Source organism: Oncorhynchus kisutch, linkage group LG13, assembly GCF_002021735.2.
Source record: "Oncorhynchus kisutch isolate 150728-3 linkage group LG13, Okis_V2, whole genome shotgun sequence".
Classification (NCBI taxonomy): domain Eukaryota; kingdom Metazoa; phylum Chordata; class Actinopteri; order Salmoniformes; family Salmonidae; genus Oncorhynchus; species Oncorhynchus kisutch.
Window position 1 is genome coordinate 45282232 of NC_034186.2, and position 17361 is coordinate 45299592.

At 43.2% G+C, this 17361-nt stretch overlaps 1 protein-coding gene and 1 long non-coding RNA gene across 3 annotated transcripts in view; one reads left to right on the forward strand and one right to left on the reverse strand.

Annotated features, from left to right (window-relative positions):
- The window catches only part of LOC109902274 (coiled-coil domain-containing protein 50), a 38482-nt gene extending 35238 nt beyond the window's left edge, over window positions 1-3244 (reverse strand). Inside the window, exon 1 of one of the 2 annotated variants that reach the window (XM_020498517.2) lies at window positions 2915-3244. In XM_020498517.2, the coding sequence (XP_020354106.1) occupies window positions 2915-2963 (49 nt within the window). In that variant the 5' untranslated portion in view covers window positions 2964-3244. The remainder of the gene's footprint in view (window positions 1-2914) is intronic. The other variant, XM_031786380.1, reaches the window with a different exon arrangement.
- Window positions 3245-15550: 12306 nt separating this feature from the next.
- Window positions 15551-16903, forward strand: LOC109902276 (uncharacterized). The gene is made up of 3 exons (XR_004202434.1): window positions 15551-15590; window positions 15963-16056; window positions 16213-16903. It is a non-coding gene; the product is annotated as an uncharacterized LOC109902276 (long non-coding RNA).
- Window positions 16904-17361: the final 458 nt, after the last annotated feature.

The following is a 17361-nucleotide window of genomic DNA, read 5'->3' on the forward strand; positions in this document are numbered from 1 at the left end:
ACACACCTACTCTTTCAAGGGTTTTTCTTTATTTTTTAAATGTTTCTACATTGTAGAATAATAGTGAAGACATAAACTATGAAATAACACCTATGGAATCATGTAGTAACCAAAAAGCGTTAAACAAATCAAAATATATTTGCGATTTTTCCAAAGTAGCCACCCTTTACGCACTCTTGGCATTCTCTTAACCAGCTGCACCTGGAATGCTGTTCCCACACATGCTGAACACTTGTTCGCTGCTTTTCCTTAACTCTGCGGTCCAACTCATCCCAAACCATCTCAATTGGGGTGAGGTCAGGTGATTGTGGAGGCCAGGTCATCTGATGCAGCACTCCACTCTCCTTGGTCAAATAGCCCTTACACAGCCTGAAGGTGTGTTAGGTCATTGCCCTGTTGAAAAACTAATTATAGTCCCACTAAGCGCAACCCAGATGGGATGGAGTATCGCTGTAGAATTCTTGGCCCAAGCAAGTCTCTTCTTATTGGTGTTCTTTAGTAGTGGTTTCTTTGCAGCATTTCGACCATGAAGGCCTGATTCACTCAGTCTCCTCTGAACAGTTGATGTTGAGATGTCTGTTACTTGAACTCTGTGAAGCATTTATTTGGCCTGCAATTTCTGATGCTGGTAACTCGAATGAACTAATCCTTTGCTTCAGAGGTAACTCTGGGTCTTCCTTTCCTGTGGCAGTCCTCATGAGAGCCAGTTTCATTATAGCACTTGGCGGTTTTTGCGACTGAACTCGAATAAACTTTTGTAATGGTGAGAGGTTAGCATGTCTTGGTGGTATGATATCTGTGAGTCTAACTTTCGCACTCATTATTCATGATTAATTAACTCAGAATTATCGTGGTAGCATCCACATTAATGTAGACATTTTTAGAAACATTCTATTATTAGACTCAAATGATAATACATTATTTACCATTAATTTCTACTAGGCACAAAATACACAACCAAAACAAACAGCAAATGCATCCACCAAGTTTGTACAGTCACAAGCTTAATGTAGTAATTGCAGTGCTAGGAATATGTGAACAAATACTTAACTTGTTTATACTTTAATACACATGTGAATTTGTCCCAATACTTTTGGTCCCCTAAAAATCGGTTCACCCGATATGGATGAAAATACACTCAAATGAAAGCGGAGTCTGCACTTTAACTTCACAGTCCTTGTATCGTTTAAAATCCAATGTGCTGGAGTACAGAGTCAGAACAACAACAATGTGTCACTGTCCAAATACTTTGAGCTCACATTCACACAGTTTATTAGGTACACCCATCTGGTACCGGGGTCGGACCCCCCTTTGTGTCCAGAACAGCTACAGATATGCTGTAACGTTCAAACATTGCTCAATAGGTATCAAGGGACCTAACGTGTGCCAGGAAAACATTCCCCACACGTTGACACCACGCAGGATGGGGCCATAGACTCAAGCCGCTTACTCCACTTCCTGACTTTTCCATTAGCATGACGCAACAGGAACCCGGAATTCGTCAGACCAGGCAATGTTTTCACACTCCTCAATTGTTCAGTGTTGGTGATAGCGTGCCCACTGGAGCCTCTTCTTGTTTTTAACTGATAGGAGTGGAACCTCGTGTGATTGTCTGCTGCAACAGCCCATCGGTGACAAGGACAAACAAGTTATGCGTTCCAGGATGCTGTTCTGCACACCACTGTTGTACTGCGAGTTATTTGCCTGTGTGGCCCACCTGTTAGCTTGCATGATTCTTGCCACTCTCCATCGACCTCTCTCATCAACAAGCTGTTTTCGCCCACAGGACTGGATGTTTTTTGTTTGTTACACCATTCCCGGTAAACCGTAGACACCTGTGCATGAAAAGACCAGGAGGCCAGCCATTTCTGTGATACTGAAACTACTGCACCGGGCACTGACAATCATACCACGCTCAAAGTTCCTTAAGTCACTCGTTTTGCACACGCGAACATTCAATCGAACAGTAACTGAATGCCTCGATGCCTGCTTTATATAGCAAGCCACAGCCACTTATGATCTGTAGGAGCAAACCATTTGTGTAAACTGGCCACTGAGTGTATATAAATGTAGAGCTAATGTAACCGTGATTGACCACACACTGCAGCACAGTAGGTGGCGGCATGTACCTTAAACGTTTGTTTGCGGACCGCCACCATAGAAAAAAAAAAAAAAGACAAAGGTGAGTCCACCCCAAACGCTGCATGTCATGGTGACACTCATCTGTCTACTCTACATCAACGAGAGAATATTTTAAATAGACAAGAGGACACATTGTTGTATTAGCTACTTAATGGAGAGATGAAAATCTCGATTGAAAATAAAACAAATCTATATTTTAACAGAACATTTTCTAAATTCAAAAAACGAACCACCTGCAACTGGACATACGCATTTCAGAAGATACGTGTTTGGCCAAATCGAGAAGGAAGACACTTTCGCCAAGTTAATATGGTTGGTCGAAAATACACAGCGCTACGCCAAACAGTACCTATCTTGCCCTAATGGAGCGTCACATTAGCCCGCGTCACAATCTGCTAGCTAGGCTGGCTGCCAGGCAGGCAGCTAAAAGCTCACGCTAACAACGGGGGATACCTACAGTAGCTTTATAAATAATCCCGGATACAGTAAAAAAAAAAAATCTGCACCAGCAAATAAAACATAACGAGCGTTAGCTAGTTACACTGGCACGCATGGATTCGAACAGTAACATTACTGATGCCCTCATAACATCAGTACAGTACTAGTACTGTAAACGAGGTACTGTAACGTTATTACCTGGCTAACAAAACAAAGATGCACGCACTTGACACCTGAAATGTGGAAAACAACCACCTGGTCATAAGTAGGTCTAAACACGAGGCTAGTTCTACAGATGAACGTTGAATAGATCACGCTCGCCAGCAAACGTTACCTTCTTTTACTCCAGGCAGTTTGTTTTGATCGATGGGAAACTCAGCCATGTTGTCAGCGACGTGTCAAAGCCGTTCCCGTTGAATTATGCTTCCGCGATGTGCCGAAGGTTACCAGAGCAGAGTCTGACCGTTTGTTGTCATAAAAAACATTGGTGATTCCGGTACTAACATTACGGGTGTCCCTTTGATTCTTGTCGGCACTGTGGCTGGCCAGTCAGATTTGGTGAGCGAGCCTCCCGTCTTCCTCCGTTCTGCAGCTGTGGGTTTGATTAGCGAGCTAGCTAGCTGGGGGAAGGAAGAAATGAAAAGAGTCCAGCTACGGATAGCAGGCGGGCCAAATCATTCACGGTTAAATATGTAAGGGATGAAAGAGTATAGAGGAGATATTGCGTTCGCTCAACATACACACACACACAATTACACAAGCATAACCACTATTACATCCCTGGCTGTATATCAGGAGTAAAAGTCGTACGGTACGGGCAAAACGTAAGCCTATCACAATTATTATAACATGCCCCAAAAAACGATAGGTTATAACCACCATTATTTAACGTTGCTGCATGAAAAATGTGCCAATTGACAGGAAACCGGGTGGCATATGCTCAAAATTGTTATGGTTTGAAGGGAACAATTACATTTGGTCAAGGCTGATAATTGAATGTATTTCTTTTAACCTTTATTTAACTAGGCAAACGTTTTAAGAACGCATTCTTATTTACAATCACGGCCTGCTCATTGTGGGATGTTGGCTGGGATTCAAAATAAAAGTATAGGACAAGACAGACACCACAACACTACATAACGATAGACCTAAGACGACAACATACCATGGCAGCAACGCATGACAACACAGCAAAGGTAGCAACACAACATGACAACATGGTAGAAACACAACATGGTACAAACATTATTGGGCCCAGACAACAGCACAAAGGGCAAGAAGGTAGAGACAACAATATATCACGTGAAGCAGCCACAACTGTCAGTAAGCGTGTCCATAATTGAGTATTTGAATGAAGCGATCGAGATAGAACTGTCCAGTTTGAGTGTTTCCTTGCAGCTCGTTCCAGTCGCTAGCTGCAGCGAACTGAAAAGAGAAGTAACCCGGGGATGTGTGTGCTTTGGGGACCTTTGACAGAATGTGACTGGCAGAACGGGTGTTGTATGTGGAGGATGAGGGCTGCTGTAGGTATCTCATATAGTGGAAGTGAGGCCTAAGAGGGTTTTATAAATAAGCATCAACCAGTTGGTCTTGCGACAGGAATACAGAGATGACCAGTTTACAGAGAAGCTCCAGACAAGGGAGGATGAGTGGCCCAGACCGATGCGTGCGTGGACAACAATTTAGGCTACAAGTGTAGGCCTAATAACAATCGCATAATGTTATTGTTTGTGGGGTTGCCTGTTTCGAATGTTATTTTCGCATTAATACGTGTCTCACATCAGTTTGCAAACAATGTAAAAAAATAATACAAATCATTGAGTTAATAAAGCTGCATACAAATATGGTCTCTTTTTTTGTTGCTTAGGACAGCTTTATGTAGGTCCTAACAGTTTGTGGGCACCGTTTGTCACCGTTATAGTGCAATTAATGTATTGTTTAGTGTTGTGTTGTGGCTTTGCTGGAATGCATATAAAAACATTTTTGGGGAGTTGGCCCCACCAAGATGTACATACTAAAATTGCCACTATGTAGGCAACTTGTCAATAAGACTAGGGGAAGATAAGCTTTCCCTAAAGTAAATTACATTACACTGAACAAAAATATAAAAGCAACATCTGAAGTGTTGGTCCCATGTTTCATGAGCTGAAATAAAAGATCCCAGAAATGTTGCATATGCACAAAAAGCTTATTTCTCTAAAATGTTTGTTTACATCCCTGTTAGTGAGCATTTCTCCTTTGCCAAGATGATCCATCCACCTGACAGATGTGGCACATCAAGAAGCTGATTCAACTATAATCATTACACAGGTGTGCCTTGTGCTGGGGACGATAAAAGGTCACTCAAAAATGTGCAGTTTTGTCACATAACACAATGCCGCAGATGTCTCAAGTTTTTAGGGTGCGTGCAATTGGAAATCTGACTGCAGGAGCGTTGCCAGATAATTGAATGTTCAGTTCTCTACCATAAGCCGCCTTGGTAGAATTTGGCAGTACGTCCAACCGGCTTCACAACCGCAGACCACGTGTAACCACGCCAGCGTTTTTTGCAGGATCGTCTGAGACCAGCCACCCGGACAGCTGTTGAATCTGTGGGTTTGCACAACCGCCTCAGGGAAAGCTCATCTGCAGCCATTAGGGTTCAGAGGTGAAAACTTTCAGTGGGAATTAACGGGAATATATGGGAATTAAATTAAATATATGCAAATTAATATTAATACCATTTAAATGTTGATGTTTTTTTGCATTGGATATATTTACAAATGTTAATATGGACATCAGACTCTGAGGCCTCATCTTCACTGTCCGTGCAATGACTACTGCTCTAGGTTTCAGGAGTTTAAGGCTGCTTACCACTTTCTCCCAAAATACCAGGAGGATCCTCTTGATGGGGCTGTCCATATCGGCAGACTGTGATATGGCTATTTCTTTGAGAGACTCCTTCCCCTCCAGGAGACTGTCAAACATGATGACAACACCACCCAAACAAACGGGTGTTGCTGGGCAGCGTCAATTCTTTTCACTTTGCTTGGTGAGGTAGATTGCTGCTATAACTTGATGACCCTTCACATACCTAACCATTTCATTGGCTCTCTTGTAGAGTGTATCCATTGTTTTCAGTGCCATGATGTCCTTGAATAGGATATTCAATGCATGAGCAGCACTGCCAATGGGTGTGATGTGAGGGTAGGACTCCTATATTTTAGACCAAGCAGCCTTAATGTTCACAACATTGTCTGTCACCAGTGCAAATAACTTCTGTGGTCCAAGGTCCTTGATGCCTGCCTTCAGCTCATCTGCAATGTAGAGACCGGTGTGTCTGTTGTCCCTTGTGTCTGTGCTCTTGTAGAAAACTGGTTGAGGGGTGGAGATTATGTAGTTAATTATTCCTTGCCCATGAACATTCGACCACCCATCAGAGATGATTGCAAAACAGTCTGCTTTCTCTATGATTTGCTTGATCTTCACTTGAACTCTGCATCCAGCAAATTAGTAGATAAAGCATGTCTGGCTGGAGGTGTGCATGCTGGGCGAAGAACATTCAGAAATATCTTCCAATACACATTGCCTGTGAGCATCAGATGTGAACCAGTTGCATACACAGCTCGAGCAAGACATTCATCAGCATTTTTCTGACTACATTCCTCCATTGAGTCAAAAAAACTTCTGATTCCAGGAGGACCATGAGCTGTTGCTATCGATAAGGTGTCTGATTCATAATTTTCACCTCGAATAGAAGTAGAGGGAATTTTGACAGAGGTTGCTTGTTGTGAGCGCTGAGGGAACTTTATGCACTTGGCCAGATGATTCTGCATATTTGTTACATTCTTCACATATGATTTGCCACATTATTTGCTAATGAACACAGTGTTTTCTTCTACATTAGCTGCAGTGAAATGTTTCCACACATCAGATGGTGCCCGTGGCATTTTCCTCTAAAGATTAGAACAAAATGTGTACAAAAAAAACCAAATACAATTCCATGTACAGATAAATAGTTAAGCAGTTGGATTAAACAACTCCTTTGTAAGATAAATGTTTTAAAATGAAACCTGTATGGAAACAGGTTAATTAACAATCCTCAGTTAGCAGGCTCAAGCAAGATAAAACTCACATGGTAGCAAAAACTAACCAACAGAAATTGTTAACAAGTTAGAAATGATTTCAACACACTTTGCTGTAGGCTACTATTTACTAGTTAACAAACAAAATCACGTATGCCATAACAAATATATTCACCCCACCCAGTATTGTAATCAGAACTTACCAGAAAGCATGTAGTCCTTGGCTCAGACAGTGTAGTAGTGTGGGCTCAATAGCATCTCATTAGTGTGTAAGATCTTGAGAATTAGCTGTACGTGTGATGGAAGTGTACACTGCACATGTGATAGAAGACTGCACTGTGCATACAGAGGGTTGCAATTTCATTGTATTGGGGATAGTTTAACCAAAATATGCCACAAGACCTAGAATTGCCTTATGTGTATCCCACAAAAAAGGTTCACTGTTATAAGATCACTTTTTTTGATGAAGTTAAGCAAAATTCCCCAAATTCCCAGGCTTAACTTCCCATGCAAAATTTCTGGAACATTTCCGGAAATTCCCAGAAAGTTTCCGATCCTTTGCAACCCTAGCAGCCATCCCCTTCATCTGCCGCCATCACCTCATGTTCCAGCATGATATTGCACAGCTCCATGTCACAAGGACCTGTACACAATTCCTGGAACCTGAAAATGATTCCATGGCCTGCATACTCACCTGACATGTCACCCATCAAGCATGTTTGGGATGCTCTGGATTGACGTGTATGACAGCATGTACCAGTTTCTGCCAATATCCAGCAACTTCGCACAGCCATTGAAGATGAGTGGGACTACAATCCACAGGCCGCAGTCAACAGCCTGATCAACTCTATGCGAAGGAGATGTGTCGCGCTACATGAGGCAAATGGAGGTCACACCAGATACTGATTGGTTTTCTGATCCATGCCCCTTGCCCCTTTTTTTAAAGGTATCTGTGACCAACAGACGCATACAGTGGCAAGAAAAAGTATGTGAACCATTTAGAAATACCAGAATTTCTGCATAAATTGGTCATAAAATTTCATCTGACCTTCATCTAGGTCACAATAGATAAACACAGTCTGCTTAAACTAATAATACAAACAATTTATACGTTTTCATGTTTTTATTGAACACACCGTATAAACATTCACAGTGCAGGGTGGAAAAGGTATGTGAACCCTTGAATTTAATAACTGGCTGACCCTCCTTTGGCAGCAATAACCTCAACCATATGTTTTCTGTAGTTTCAGATCAGACCTGCACAACAGTCAGGAGGAATTTTGGACCATTCCTCTTCACAAAACTGTTTCAGTTCAGCCATATTCTTAGGATGTCTGGTGTAAACTTCTTTCTTGAGATCATGCCACAGCATCTCAATCGGGTTGAGGTCAGGACTCTGACTGGGCCACTCCAGAAGGTGTATTTTCTTCTATTGAAGCCATTCTGTTGTTGATTTTACTTCTGTGTTTTGGGTCGTTGTCCTGTTGCATCACCCAACTTCTGTAGAGCTTCAATTGGCGGACAGATAGCCTAACATTCTGCTGCAAAATGTCTTGATAAACTCAATTTCATTTTTTCGTCGATGATAGCAAGCTGTCCAGGCCCCGAGGCAGCAAAGCAGGTCCAAACCATTCTGCTCCTTCCACCAAACTTTACCGTTTAGATCAGGTTTGATATTGGTGTGCTGTGCCTTTTTTTCTCCACACATAGTGTTGTGTGTTCCTTCCAAACAACTCAACTGTAGTTTATCTGTTCACGGAATATTTTGCCAGTAGTGCTGTGGAACATCCAGGTGCACTTTTGCAAACTTCAGACGTGCAGCAATGTTTTTTTTGGACAGCAGTGGCTTCTTCCATGGTGTCCTCCCATGAACACCATTCTTGTTTACTGTTTTACGTATCGTAGAGTCGTCAACAGAGATAGCATGTTCCAGAGATTTCTGTATGTCGTTAGCTGACACTCTAGGATTCTTCTTAACCTCACTGAGCATTCTGCACTGTGCTCTTGCAGTCATCTTTGCAGGACGGCCACTCCTAGGGAGAGTAGCAACAGTGCTGAACGTTCTCCATTTATAGACCATTTGTCTTACCATGGACTGATGAACATCAAGGCTTTTAGAGATACTTTTGTAACCCTTTCCAGCTTTATGCAAGTCAACAATTCTTAATCTTAGGTCTTCTGAGATCTCTTTTGTTCGAGGCATGGTTCACATCAGGCAATACTACTTGTGAATAGCAAACCCAAAATATTAAGGGCAAGGCAGCTCTAACCAACATCTCCGAACTCGTCTCATTGATTGGACTCCAGGTTAGCTGACTCCTGACTCCCAGTGTCGTCCGGGTTTGGCCGGGGTAGGCTGTCATTGTAAATAAGAATTTGTTGACTTTCCTAGTTAAATAAAGGTTCAAATAAAACAAATATTTTTTTTATTTTAAAATACAATAATTTGTGTTTTGTTAGTTTTAGCACTCTGTCTATTGTTGTGACTTAGATAAAGATCAGATCAAATTTGATGACTAATTTATGCAGAAATCCTGGTAATTCCAAGGTGTTCAGTTACTTTTTCTTACCACTGTATCTGTATTCCCAATCATGTGAAATCCATAGATTAGGGCATCATATATTCATTTCAATTGAATGATTTCGTAATATGAACTGTAAATCAGTAAATTCTTTGAAATTGTTGCATGTTGTGTTTATATTAAGGGTACATTACTTACATTATTATGAAGAGGCAGCCGCAGAGATGAACAGCGAATGGGTTCTGAAAGTAGGCCATTTCGAGGCCTATAATTCATTTACACAAGTTTAAACAAATTTGAATTTGACTTCAGGCTACTAACATCAAGAGGGCTTTGTGTTGGAGCCTATTGATACCTATTCAAGAAATAAGAGATAGGCCTACCTGTTTGACAGACTCAGTTATATTCTACCATCCATAGATTTTGTCAGCCAATTCCTTCAGTCACCATGCACTCCTTAAATATCTCAGTGTCTGTAAAGGGCTTGTTTTGCTAGGTTAAAACTAGGGCTTGAATTGAGAGGGTATGTGAGGGATTTGTGGCTTTTGTTGGCTAAAAGCATTGTTAGCTTAAGATCTAGATTTTTTTATGGACCTGATTATATAAAGTAATCTAAAATGATGCTTTATTCCGCAATGGTAGGAACAAGCTGTAAAATGCTGGGGAAAAACGTGACTCTGATGCATATGGGATATCTTTGGTTTGTCTTTATGACATTGAGGCAGCGCTACAACCTTCCATAGCCAAGGAGACAAACAACTTTGCTTGGGAACTAATGTGTGATTCTGTCACTATCAATTGACACTCATCATTTGTTTGTAAAAAAAAAAAATGTACCCCCTTTTTCTCCACAATTTCGATCTTGTCTCATCGCTGCAACTCCCCAACAGGCACGGGAGGCGAAGGTCGAGTCATGCGTCCTCCGAAACATGACCCACCACCCCGCCCGCTTAACCCGGAAGCCAGCCGCACCACTGTGTCGGAGGAAACGCCGTTCAACTGACGAGGGAGGTCAGCCTGCAGGCGCACGGCCTGCCACAAGGAGTCACTAGAGTGCGATGAGCCAAGTAAAGCCCCCCGGCCAAACCCTCCCCTAACCCGGACGATGCCGGGCCAATTGTGCTTCGCCCTATGGAATTCCAACCACGGCCGGTTGTGATACAGCCCGGGATCAAACCCAGGTCTGTAGTGATGCCTCTAGCCTTAGATCGCTGTGCCACTCGGGAGGCCTACGTTCAACATTTCAACAGGCTATTAAACAACATACTGTACTAACTCTTAATCAGTCAGGAGAAAGCCAGGTAGCTTAAGAAAGAACAAAAATAAGGGCCTCCCGGGTGGCGCAGTGGTTAAGGGCGCTGTACTGCAGCGCCAGCTGTGCCACCAGAGACTCTGGGTTCGCGCCCAGGCTCTGTCGTAACCGACCGGGAGGTCCGTGGGGCGACGTACAATTGGCCTAGTGTCGTCCGGGTTAGGGAGGTTTTGGCCGGTAGGGAAATCCTTGTCTCATCACGCACCAGCGACTCCTGTGGCGGACCGGGCTTCAGTGCGAATCCACAATCTTCTGGATACTTTTCCATGTAATGCTTACAAAGTGAAGAACAGTTTGTAAAACTGCATATCTAAGAATCTGGTCTGTCCTCAGAGTGAGAGTAAAATGTTAGGCATGTTCTCTGCTATCCACTTTGTTTTAATTATTATTTTGGGTATAGGAGAAGGTCAAGTTTTTTTTTTCAAGCGTTCAGGGAGGGTCTGGTAAAACATATTTTACTTTCAGAGAGGTACGATTTTCTCAAGGTATCCCTCATTATAAAAAACGTCCAGTCCCTTCATCTTTGTCATTCCATGATCTGTTTCACCTGTCTTTGTGCTTGTCTCCACCCCCCTTCAGGTGTCGCCCATCTTCCCCATTATCCCCAGTGTACTTATCAAATCAAATTGTATTAGTCACATGCTCTGAATACAACAGGTGTAGACCTTACAGTGAAATGCTTACTTACAAGCCCCTAACCAACAATGCAGTTAAAAAAAATATGAATAAGAAATAAAAGTAACAAGTAATTAAAGAACAGCAGTAAAATAACAATAGCGAGACTATATACAGGGGGGTTACCAATACCGATACAGGATCAATGTGCGTGGGCACCGATTAGTTGAGGTATGTACATACAGGTAGAGTTATTAAAGTGACTATGCATAGATGATAACAACAGAGTAGCAGCAGAGTAAAAGAGGAAGAGGGTGTTCAGCAGTCTTATGGCTTGGGGGTAGAAGCTGTTTAGAAGCCTCTTGGACCTGGTGCTCCGGGTACCACTTGCCATGCGGTAGCATAGAGAACAGTCTATGACTAGGGTGGCTGGAGTCTTTGACACTTTTTCCTCTGACACTGCCTGGTATAGAGGTCCTGGATGGTAGGGAGCTTGGCCCCAGTGATGTACTGGGCCGTTCGCACTACCTTCTGTAGTGCCTTGCAGTCGGAGGCCGAGCAGTTGCCATACCAGGCAGTGATGCTCTCAATGGTGCAGCTGTAGCTCCTTTAGAGGATCTGAGAACCCATGCCAAATCTTTTCAGTCTCCTGAGGGGGAATAGGTTTTGTCGTGCCCTCTTCACGACTGTCTTGGTGTGCTTGGACCATGTTAGTTTGTTGGTGATGTGGGCACCAAGGAACTTGAAGCTCTCAACCTGCTCCACTGCAGCTCCGTCGATGAGAATGAGGGCGTGCTCGATCCTCTTTTTCCTGAGGTCCACAATCATCTCCTTTATCTTGATCATGTTAAGGGAGAGGTTGTTGTCCTGGTCTCTGACCTCCTCCCTATAGGCTGTCTTGTCGTTGTCGGTGATCTGGTCTACCACCGTTGTGTCGTTGGCAAACTTAATGATGGTGTTGGAGTCGTGCCTGGCCGTGCAGTCATGAGTGAACAGGGAGTACAGGAGGTGGCTGAGCATGCACCCCTGAGGGGCCCCTGTGTTGAGGATCAGCGTGGCAGATGTGTTGTTACCTACCCTTACCACCTGAGGGCAGCCCGTCAGGAAGTCCGGGATCCAGTTGCAAAGGGAGGTGTTTAGTCCTAGGGTCCTTAGCTTATTGATGAGCTTTGAGGGCACTATGGTGTTGAACGCTGAGCTGTAGTCAATGAATAGCATTCTCACATAGGTGTTCCTTTTGTCCAGGTGGGAAAGGGCAGTGTGGAGTGCAATAGAGATTGCATCATCTGTGGATCTGTTGGGGCGGGCATGCAAATTGGAGTGGGTCTAGAGTTTCTGGGGTAATGGTGTTGTTGTGAGCCATGACCAGCCTTTCAAAGCACTTCATGGCTACAGACGTGAGTGCTACGGGTCTGTAGTCATTTAGGCAGGTTACCTTAGTGTTCTTGGACACAGGGACTATGGGTCTGCTTAAAACTTGTTGGTCTGCTTACAGACTTGGACAGGGAGAGGTTGAAAGTGTCAGTGAAGACATTTGCCAGTTGGTCAGCGCATGCTCGCAGTACACATCCTGGTAATCCGTCTGGCCCTGCGGCCTTGTGAATTTACCTCGAAGCGAGCATAGAAGTAGTTTAGCTCGTCTGGTAGGCTTGTGTCACTTGGCAGCTCTCGGCTGTGCTTCCCCTTGTAGTCTGTAATAGTTTGCAAACCTTGCCACATCCGATGAGCGTTAGAGCCGGTGTAGTACAATTCGATCTTAGTCCTATATTGACACTTTGCCTGTTTGATGGTTCGTCGGAGGGCATTTCGAGATTTCTTATAAGCCTGTGTTCTCTGTTTGTCTGTTGCCAGTTCGTTTTGTTTCATCAAGCCTACCAGTGTTTCTTCCCGTGCTCCTGTCTGTCTCTAGTTCCTGTTTTCTAGCTTTCCCGGTTTTGACCATTCTGCCTGCCCTGACCCTGAGCCTGCCTGCCGTCCTGTAGCTTTCAGACCCTGCTCTGGACTACTGACCTCTGCCTGCCCTTGACCTGTCATTTGCCTGCCCCCCTGTTTGAGTAATACACTTTTGTAACTTCGAAACTGTCTGCATCTGGGTCTTCCCCTGAGCCTTGACAGTCTTAACATATTGATGTTGGTTGTTCCTCCTAAAAAAGCCCAAGAAAGAGGATTTCTACACCCACCATCTCAGATTGTTCTGAAATCGTTTCTGCTGTTAGAAACAGATAAGATTAGCATTCCTGCAACATTTTTTTCAGAAATATAATTGACTCTCTGAGAATTTAAGCTAATTGATGGCACCCATACGCTGCTGCTACTCTGTTATGTATCCTGATTGTCTAGTCACTTTTACCCCTACCTACATGTACATATTACCTCAACTACCTCGTACCCTTGCACATTGACTCAGTACCGGTACTCTTGTATATAGCCTCGTTATTGTTATTTTATTAATAAATGATTTCTTTTTTTTCTTTGCTAATCTTTTCTTCCTTTTTACTCTGCATTCTTGGGAAAGGGAGGTAAAGTCTACGGTAAAGTTCACACATGTGACAAACAAAATAAAATTGTATTTGAGTTCAAAAATGGATTGCCAAATTACTTCTTATCACAATAGAAGGAAACAAATGATTCCCTACAGATGCTCTACTTCAAGGATATCAGATATGGCTTTCATCAGAGCAATCTGTCAGGACATAACACCATCTGCTTTGACAGTTGACACTATTATAGAACTTCATTTTATTGAATGATTCCAAAAGTACATCATACAGCCAGAGGTACAGACAGTGTCTAGGAACGTTTTGCACTGCAATGTGAGTCATGCCTGGAGATCCATCAAGTTATTGACTATATTTTCCACAAGAGGACCAGACTGTTTCACAAGATGCAATATATCCCTGATGTTACAAGGTTAATTCACTGTGACTCACTCAACCAGGTTCTCGAAATCCTCAAGCCCCGAAATCCGTATTATAAGGATATGTGATGTTTATTTGGGATGAGAGGCACAACTAGATGTCAATAACTTCCTCAGAGGAAGACAATGAAGTGAGGTGTCAATGAAAACAGCACTCAAGAAGCTTTATGACAGAAACAGGCCAATCAAAATGGGTGACAGGCACTTCATTTAACTAAAACTGCCGTACATAAACACAGCAGCTATTATACTGACAGAGTTGTGAGCCGGATTTCTGGCTACAACAGCCGGGGTCACGTGGTTTGACCTCGGTGATGGATGTTCAATCAGCCCCACATTGGTGCCGATGCTCAGACCTGGAGCCAAGATTGAAGAGCTCATCTCTGGGCATGGTGCACTTTATAGGGACAGAATCAATTCACTTCTCCCCGTCCAAGATTCTCCCTCTATTATTCTTAAGGAAGTAATTCATGTAAAAGAAAAGGACTGAAAGTGCCAAGAACATCCCGTAAATAACAGGTGATAGATGACTTTCTCACTCTGCTGGCTTTGTATCTGTCGTGTTGATGAAGGGTCGCTGGCCACGGATCCAGATCGTCATATTTCTGTCAGCCACTACATGGCCCCTCTTGCAAAGGACGGTGGTCCATTGACGAAAGCCATGGTGACTACCTATTGATTGAGTGCACTGGGGTGGGGGGGCCCTCCTCCCACATCTGACAGGATAAAAGTATAGCTGGGATGGACCAAAGGCAGTGGATTTGCTGGCCTGGTTGAGAACGAGTTGACACTACGGTAAGCACTTCTTTGGGACAGTTGCTTCGCTGACATGGACAGTTTTGTCTCTGTGAACTACTGGCTGGGACTGCTAGCTTTTCTGCTTCTACAAGGGGTAGTCAGTGTGGAGGGAAGAAGCATCTTCAACCCTGGTGAGTCTGCTGGTTTGGTGAATGAATGTGTGCTAGCTGCTGGCCTATTTGAGGCATAGACGACCTGAAGATATAGGCGGTCTGAGGACGCTGGTTGCAACTAATGGGTTAATTCCCAGCTGTTGGATAATAAGCATACGGATAATTATTTTGTTGGTGTTCTACGGCGAAGTCATTTAGTGTTTGCTTGGCAATTCAATTGTGTTCGTCTAACAATACTGTTAATACTGCACTGTGAATGTGGCTCAGTTTAAAGGGGATATTGTGTAATTATATTTTAATGTACTTTTGGTGCATTTTGAGGTGCTTTTGAAGTTGTTTACAGTAAAATCAGATGTACTGCCGTTTTTTCCCCACATATTCAGGAAACCATGTATATCCCCAAAGAGGAGACACAGACGCCCAGAACAAGATTCTAGCGTTGTTGCTACATAGAAGCTTCGAGCCTATTGAAAGAAATGAAGCTTTAGGTAAGGTTTTTACAGTGTATCACACACACACACACTAATAGTGTTTGTCAATGTAAAAAATATAAGGATGTGTATATATAATATTACATGGACTGTTTCTCAGGTTTGCCGTTTGTGCCAACACATTTCTTTCTCCTCTGCAGGTTTAGAGTTTGCCAACAAGCTAGCGGAGCTGAAGGAGGTAGGTCATTCAAGTGTTTTGTACACACGGAGTGCAACAGTTTAAGCACTTGCAGCGTCCTGTGCAGTCATACATTTCATCCAGCTGAGAAGACGGCAATGCTTTTAAGCAGGGTTTATGAGATGAACGGGTAAACATAGTTCTCCTTGAGCGAGACACTGTGTACATTCTGTGGAAAATTCCCCCTGGGATTTAGCCTTTACATCGAGCAGATCTGCCTATTGTCTGACGGAGTTCAAATGAGAGCTCTAGCAGCATAATCTCTCATGGCCTTGGATAGTGATTACCTTACCTGAGAGCAGGCACCTCTCATAAAGACCGACACAGGGTTCCTTTGGCCGTCTGTAACCACTGTGTTCTCTACCTTTACAGATAGAGGCTTTGAAGGAGGACTTGGAGCTGGAAAGGGAGCTCTCCTCAAACACACTAGCGGAGGACAAGTCCATACTGCGGAAAAGGGTTGAGCGTACGTTTCTTATTGCCGATTGTCGGCGACGGCACTGATTTTTCCACAGTCCTAACACATTTCATTTCCTACAGTGGTCTTCATTTTACAAACAAAATGAATATTCCTCCTTGAAATCGAGCAAGAGACTGAACAGTGTTTTCTCTGTGTCCACAGCCTGTTTCTGGAAGTACTGTGTATGACAGTACTTCCAGGAGCGCAGTACTGTACGTGCAGTACTGTCCTACTTAGAGAGGAGCCTCTGAGTCCCGCTGCATTGCCTTAACACCCCAAAGACTCAACACGCTCACAGACAACAACACAACTCACCCATTACCAAGTGTTTGAATGTTGTGGCGTAACTAATATGCTAATACTATAATGTACTCATCACTGTGCTGTAACCTCTGCCCTGATGTCGCAATATCGGGCGTCTACAGGTGTTTATAACAGGTTCAATGATGGTTGGGTCTAAATCAGGGTAGGCATAAGTGACATTTTATTTGTGTTGATTTGCATAATTACCTTGTCGTGCATAATTACCTCAAACGACCGAAATGACTTGATCGCCAGTTCAGTACTGGATGTAACGTTTCAGATGCTTCTCTACAGGACTCCCAACTTTTGAGATGACAAGGAGTTATCAGCATTTCTCTAAGAGTGGAAGGTATTGTTGTCACAGCCTAACATCGTCTGCTGACAAAGGACTTGGTCCATGTTTCCACACCCAGAGTAACTGTCCTCTTCTCAACATGTTGACTTTGTCTTCCTCTAGTGGTAAATGGGTGCAGTGACGCAATTCATGTACTTTCCATTGTCAAGTATCAGTATTGCTTTGATGAATGTGTTACCGTTTCCTTCATTTAATAAACTATATATTATCATGCTAGCTTGTGTCTTGGCTACCAGTGATTATGTCACTCCAGGAATAGAGAAATAAATGGTTAGATCAACCCCTGAATTGTAAGTCACTCTGGATAAGAGCATCTGCTAAATGACAACATTTTGAAATGTAAGGACCAGGGCTGTTTTGGAAATGTTTGGCTATCTTCAGGCTATATCTTTTGCCTGAATGAAACACCTTTACAACTCAGTCGCAAAGACAAGATCTGGCAACAATCGTGTCCAGTATGAGAGCGAGAATGTCCATTGAGGTGCACACGCCTTATAAGTACGTTTTTTGGGGAGGTACCTGTATAGCCTCAAAACATGGTTAAAACTATCATTTTGATATCATGGATGGTCAGTCCTTGCATCCATACCTCTGTCTACAGATGTAGGGTCTTCATTTGAGCCCGTTGGAGCCAGTGCAGAAAAAATCCTCAT